The sequence below is a fragment of the Phaethon aethereus genome, assembly GCF_964289735.1.
Source record: "Phaethon aethereus genome assembly, chromosome: 4".
In the NCBI taxonomy this organism is placed as follows: Eukaryota; Metazoa; Chordata; class Aves; order Phaethontiformes; family Phaethontidae; genus Phaethon; species Phaethon aethereus.
Genome location: NC_138578.1, coordinates 44,232,438 through 44,239,149, shown reverse-complemented (window position 1 = coordinate 44,239,149; position 6,712 = coordinate 44,232,438). Strand labels below are relative to the sequence as shown.

General features: G+C 58.0%; 1 protein-coding gene across 1 annotated transcript; it reads left to right on the top strand.

Annotated features, from left to right (window-relative positions):
- Nucleotides 1–1,668: 1,668 nt before the first annotated feature.
- Nucleotides 1,669–4,661, top strand: HAND2 (heart and neural crest derivatives expressed 2; the record flags this gene model as incomplete). Its single annotated transcript, XM_081999725.1, has 2 exons — nucleotides 1,669–2,223; nucleotides 3,088–4,661. 2 exons carry the CDS (start codon nucleotides 1,669–1,671, stop codon nucleotides 3,184–3,186), a joined length of 654 nt encoding a protein of 217 aa, XP_081855851.1. The 3' UTR covers nucleotides 3,187–4,661.
- Between the last annotated feature and the right edge of the window lie 2,051 nt (nucleotides 4,662–6,712).

Sequence of the window (6,712 nt, the reverse complement as noted above, 5' to 3'; positions counted from 1 at the left end):
TAAACCTGCTTTCCGCAGATGCTGGTCTTGATTTTTTTATTGCAGAAGCAGGAATGCGGCGAAATCTTTATATATTTGTTAGTAAAAGCTAGAAAATAAGCTCTGAACATGCTGTAAAAAATATTCGGTTACTTACCGATCAGACCAGTTAAACAAGCATGAAACTGATTTCAGGAGCATGAGTGGGTCGGGTGAATACTGGCCGAGGTGCGTAGGCGCAGGCAGCAAGCTGGAAGAGAATCAGTTAGAGTCGGGTTTGAGTGTTTCAAAGCAATTCTTTCTGGAAGAAAACCGCGTCCCGGGCCAAACCCGGAGCTCTCCGCTCCCCCGGCACGTCGGCAGCCGCGAAGCCGGAGCCAGCCTTTGCTGACTTGGATCGCCGGCCCGCTGACAGACGAGGCAGAGAAACTTCGTCTCCCTCCTCACGGCAGCTAGTCATCTCTTTGTGTGTATTAACCAGCAATAAACGTATGAGCCGGAGCGTTGCTGGGGCATGCCTATCACACCGGGCGATCGATAAAGTGCCCTCCGTAGCTGGTTTTATTTGTTCCTCTACCGCACCGGCACAAAGCACTTTGTAAAAGCAACCACGCCGCAGCGCATCAAGCTCTCACATAGATTTCTTTTTTTTTTTTTTGTCAAGAAATTCCTTGGATACATACTGTACCTGGTTTGAGATTATCCGATATTTAAGTTTTAATGAGTTTGTTGGTTGTTTTTTTTTTTTTAATGCAGATTTTACAGTAAGGCATCTGCTAAATACTTACATTAACCTCTGCCTCCATGACAATTTTCCCCCCCTTGTTTTAATTACATTATGGATGCGGAGGGGCAGCCAATCCTAAAAGAGGAGCTGGGCAATTAGCAGAGCGAACATCAAAAAGTTTTATTGCGGAGGGCGGCGGGCCCCGCCCCTGCCGCCAGCCATTGGCGGCCGCCGCTTCTGACGACATATATTAACCCGAGCGGCCCTTAAACATGTAGCTGTACATGGAGCTCGTGCCGGGGAGCCCTGCCAGTGCCCCCAGCCCCGCCGAGCCCCGCCGCCGCCGCCCGGCCGAGCGCCGCGGATGCCCCGGAGGAGCGCCGGGGCGCTGACCCCCGCGGCGCGGCGGGCAGGGATGCCTGCGCCCGCCCGGCACTGACGGCCCCGCCGCCGCGCAGGGCCGAGGGGAGCGCCGCCCGCCCGCCCGCCCCGAGCCGGGGGCGCATGGAGGGGGGCCGCGTGTAAGTACCACCCGGCCGGGCCGCGGCGGACTTGGCGAGAGCGGAGAGGGCAGCAAGAGGCGAGGAAGATCCCGGGCTGGGAAGCCAAGCCATTTTGTTCTGGTCGACTTCTCTCCATAGTTTTGTTGTTTTTTTTTTTTTTTTTTTTCTGTGCGCGCTTCCTCGAAGACCCGGCCCCGGGCGAGGAGGAGGAGGAGGAGGAGGTGGAGGCACAACGCATGAGCGGCGGCGGCGGCGCCTGGGGAGGGGGGACCGCTCGGGCACCCGCGGGGACTCTGCAGCAGCGCCCTATGGAGAGGCAGCGGGCAGCGGGGCAGTGCTGAGGGGTGAGCGGCGGGGAGCATCTCCCGCCGGTGCGGCGGGGGGTGGGGGGCGGACGGGGAGGGGAAACCTTTGTTTTGGGGCCCGGGGGGGCGGGGTGGGGTGCGCTAGGGAGCGGGGATGAGTCTAGTGGGCGGCTTCCCCCACCACCCGGTGGTGCACCATGAGGGCTACCCTTTCGCCGCCGCCGCTGCCGCCGCCGCCGCCGCCGCCACCCGCTGCGGCCACGAGGAGAACCCCTACTTCCACGGCTGGCTCATCAGCAGCCACCCGGAGATGTCTCCCCCCGACTACAGCATGGCTCTGTCCTACAGCCCCGAGTACGCCAACGGGGCGCCGGGCATGGACCACTCCCATTACGGGGGGGTGCCGCCCGGGAGCGGCCCGCCCGGGCTCGGGGGGCCCCGGCCGGTGAAGCGCAGGGGCACGGCGAACCGCAAGGAGCGGCGCAGGACTCAGAGCATCAACAGCGCCTTCGCCGAGCTGCGGGAGTGCATCCCCAACGTGCCCGCCGACACCAAGCTCTCCAAGATCAAAACCCTCCGCCTGGCCACCAGCTACATCGCCTACCTCATGGACCTGCTGGCGAAGGACGACCAGAACGGGGAGGCGGAGGCCTTCAAGGCAGAGATCAAGAAGACAGACGTGAAGGAGGAGAAGCGGAAGAAAGAGCTGGTCAGTGCTCCGGGGTGGGACGGGACGGGGCGGGGGGGCCGCAGAGGACAGGGGGCTGCTCGGTCGCCCGCCGGTGGCCCATCCCTGCGCACCCGACGCTCGGCTGGGTCGGGTCGCCGGGTGATGTGCGCGGGGGACATCTCGGTCCCGCTCGTCCCTGGCCGTGCCTGCGGGCCGAGAGCGGTACGGGCACAGCCCTGGGCTGTCCCGGATCCTAGACCGTGATCCCGCCGGGGACAAGCCTCCGCTCCCTTAAGTAACAGCCGAGAGGCACGATTACCTGCTAAGGCCAGCCCGACTTTTAAACCCTCGGCGAGTGGGAACTGGCAGCGCAGGGCTTTCCTGCCGCTGCGCCCTGCGCTCGGACGTTTCTGACTTTGAAGGGGAAGAGCCGGCTTGGCGAGGCAGCGCCGGCCCCGCTCCGCGTAGGCCCCACGGCACGCTCGGGCGATATTTCGGCAGACTTGAGTGGCCGCTGGCCCGCCGTTTTTCGCCAGGCTACGTGCCGGTGCCCATCTCCACCCCGGAGCCCGGGAGGGGCTGGGTTAGCGCCGACCTTGCCGAAATCCCCACCTCCCGTCCGGCGGCCGGCGCCACTGAGACCCCATCCCGCTCCCCGTGCCGCGGAGCCCACGGGCGGCCGCGCGCGACGCGGGGCCGCGCCCACGGGCGGCGGCTTCGCCCTCGGAGGCCGCCTCGCTTTGTCCCCAGGAGGCCCGGGCAGCAGCCCGTGTCTCCCGGTAGGTTTCCCTCTCGGGGCAGGGCAGAGGTGACCGAGGAAAGGGAGGAATCTCTCTAACCTTTTTTTTTCTCCTCTCCCCTTTTGTTTCTCTCTTTCTCGTCCTTGGCACCCTCTCTCCCCAGAACGAAATCTTGAAAAGCACAGTTAGCAGCAACGATAAGAAAACCAAAGGGAGGACTGGCTGGCCGCAGCATGTCTGGGCTTTGGAGCTCAAGCAGTGAGCACGGCAGGACTGGAGGAGCCGTCCTCTCAGTCTCGGTAGTGAGCTCTCCTCTGAGGACTCTTTGTATTTGGAATCGTCCGGTTTATTTATGTGCAATTTCGCCCCCACCCGCCCCCCCCCCCAAACGTGGATATTTGAAGGAGAGGGAAAAAGCATTCCATATATGAAGAGGAAACTCCAGCTTGGTAAGGGGTAATGTCTCTAATAGTTTCGTGAATGTTATTTGCTCTGTATAAAACACACGGGGAAAACAGAAACGTAGAAAAGGACAAAAAAAAAATCCCTCCCTGGCATTAGTGTGTATGTGAAGTGTATCTTTAATACTTGGCCTTTTGGATATAAATATTCATGGGATTATAAAGTTATATTTCAACAGAAACAGTTGCACCAATGTTTCGGTTGACTCGGTATTTAGTGTTGTAATTTTGTTGTGGTCGTTCAGTATTTGAAGATGTTTTCAACAGTTATTGGTTATGTGCACTTCCGTCCGTAAGGGAAAAAGTGGAATCTAATTAATATTGAAGGTGTAAACGTTGTAAGTACTCAATAAACCACTGTGTGTGTTTTTTACAAAACCAAAAAAAAAAAAAAAGAAAAAGGAAAAAAAGAAAACCCAAATCTTTTTATGTTTTATACCTCAAAATGTTTTGAATAACAGCGTTGTTTATGGCTTTTTTTTCATAATATTTAAAATATTCGGAAGTAAACTAAATTATAAAGATGGCTCCTAAGTTTATTTTTAAACAAGTGACTGAGTGAAAGGAGGGGTAGAGGGAGGGATCTCGCCAGCCCCGTGAGTGTTGAGCAGAAACCGGCGGTTCAGCCGAATGGAAATTCCTTGTGGTGGTGTTCTCCATGCAGGAGCCCTACTGCTAACGGGAAACGGACAAGGGCGCAAACCCCGGGAGGATCAGAAATCGCAGGGATGCGCGGTTTTCTTGCCACCGGAGCGCGGGAGGCGGCGGTGACGGGCGCTTGGCGGGAGCCGGGCCCGGAGCGGGACCGGGCGGCGGCCCCGGAGGGAGGCCGAGGGCAGGCGAGGGAGGCCGGGTGGCTTTGCTCCGAGTGATAACGTAGCTGGTAATTTTACGTCAAGGAAGAAAGAGCGAACAAGGCAAGGGGTTGCGGGGGGCGCGCAGAATATGTAAGATTTACAATGAGCTACGGTGAACTTACTATTAACTTTGTGGTTGCCAAAACTCTCCTGGATTGCACGTTTCCAGTCCGCCAGAGCGAGCATTTTTTTTTTTAACCTGTTTTCTGCCTGCAAACTGCAGCAGCCCATGCTCTGGTTCTTTTTAGGATGTTCAGCTGTCTCCCCAGTACGACCTCCCTTCCCTCCTGCCTGCGCCGTTGTCTCTCGCCCCATCTGCCGACTCCTTTACCGGGGTCTCGGTGCCAGGCCGGTGCCTTTTCTGCTGCCAGGTGGCGGGGCGAGCTGCAGAAATTCAGCGATGGGAAATGCCGGGCATCTCTCTGTATCCTAGGCAGGCAAGGAAAAAAAAAAAGTAAAGCTTTTTACATGAAGCTGCGCTAGCCAATTCCCCATTAACCGCAAGGTTTTCCACTTTTTCCATGATAAAATTCGGGGTTCATATTTTAAACCCTTACTTAAATCCTCTCAACTTAAACCAAGCTGGCTCTCTCTCCAGGTCCAAGGCTGCATGCCTGCCCTCCTGGCTCTGCCCGCCGTGCCTAAGGAAGTGGCTCCCGAGGAGACCCGGCACTACGCGTAGGTAGATGTGCAATTGCCCATAAAAAAGATAAGGGAGCCCCTGCGCCGTTTCGCCGCCCCTGCTGACAGTGGGGAGGTTGCGGGGTTACAACAACCAGACAAAAGTGATGTGCCCTCCCTCCCGTCGGGTCAGGCAGCCCGGCTCTGCGCTCCGGCGTGGGTCTGTGTTTACAGACACTTGCCTTTGTTTATAACACACGGAGAGAAGAATCTCCCCCCACCTTGTTTGCTTTGCCTTGCCTGTTAGTTACCCAGCTGATAAACCGGAGCATCTCGCATTCCCTCCCACAGCCCAAACTTTTTTTATTATGGCACGCAAAAAAATAAAAGGGGGGAGGAGGCGAGGGATGGCTGTGAGGGGTGAGGTACGCCCCGGGCAGCTTCCCTGCAGATGCAGTGTCTTCCCTTGACCGAGTCGCCGGGCATCCCCGGGGGATACGCGGCCGGGTCGGATGGCGGTGGGCGGCTCTGGAGAATCACCTCTCCGATACTTCCACAATCAACACTTTTCCATTTTTGGAACGTTAATTTCTCAGAATCTGGAGCTCCTCTGGATCCGCTAAGGAGGATCTCTTTTAATTGCTCGCTAATGAGGATGCTGCCATTTTCTCAGGAGCAATCATTCCCGGAGCTAAATCACAAGAGCCCTAGACAGGCCGGAGCCGACAAAAATGTAGGTTTTGACGTTAAAAGCTAAATGGGGAAGCAGAAGGTAAATTGATGGTAGATGGGGATGTCAGTGCCCTGGCCCCAGCTCTCCGCCAACGGAGCCGAGGCCTGATAACAGCAGAGCGCTGCGCCCGCACCCTGCCCGCACCCGGGGGCATGGCCGCCCCGGCGGCCTGTCCGGTAATTCCGCGGGCTCAAAGCATTTTTGGGGAGCTTTTTCAGAGGTGAAAGGCACGTAGGAGGAGTGTCAGCCTGTTCCCCCCCCGCGGCATTTCTTGGCGCTGTGCGGGTGGGGGGATGAAGAAAGAGAAGAGGGCAGGGGGCCCGGCGGCGTGCGGACGGGTAGCTGAAGCCCGGTCCCCGCAGATGGGCACATGGCCCCAGTTCACTCCTGTTTCAGCCGGTCGCCCCATTTCATGGCTGGGGGAGTGAGACTCTGCCTCAAAAGAAAATAACATTTGATAATTATTTTTTTTCTTCCCCTCGAAGAGAAATGGCAACACCACCACCCCGCCCCGGGGTGACACCCTGCCACCCCTGCCCTCCCAAGAAGCGTCCCCTCGGCTCACCGGGGTGCGATCCCGGCTGCCCGCCCGAAATACGGCTGCCGCTGCCCCTCCGCAGGGCGGGGGGCGAGGACGTCCCCGGCGCGGCGTGGCCCCCGGGGGCGCCCGGTTTAGGCAGAAAGCAGCGTGGGGTTTTTAGAGCTCGTCGCGGTTTTGGGGAGCGGGGAGGCAGCGAAGGACGGGCCCTGTCTCCCGCCGCCGGCAGCGAGTCCAAGGGGCTGCTGGCGGTACTGGGGTTGCGGGGAGGGAGTGTGTTCCTGCAACTTGAGGGACCTCGGCGGGACCCCCAGCCCTGCCCCTACTCTTGGTGTTGCTTTACTTGCCCTCGTTGCTCTCCGACTTGCACGGCACGCCGGCATTCCTGCGGGCAAGCAAGATAGTCTGTAGCTGGTTTGTTTTTTTCTTTTGGTCCATTTCGCTTCGCTTTGTATTGTGGTGGTTTTTTTCACTGCCTCGTTCCTAGGAGCTCTTCTCTGCGTCAAAAGATTATTGCAATTATTAGTGATAATTTGCTATCGTTGTCAAAGAGGCGTAATGGGGCCCCTCCGCCCCAG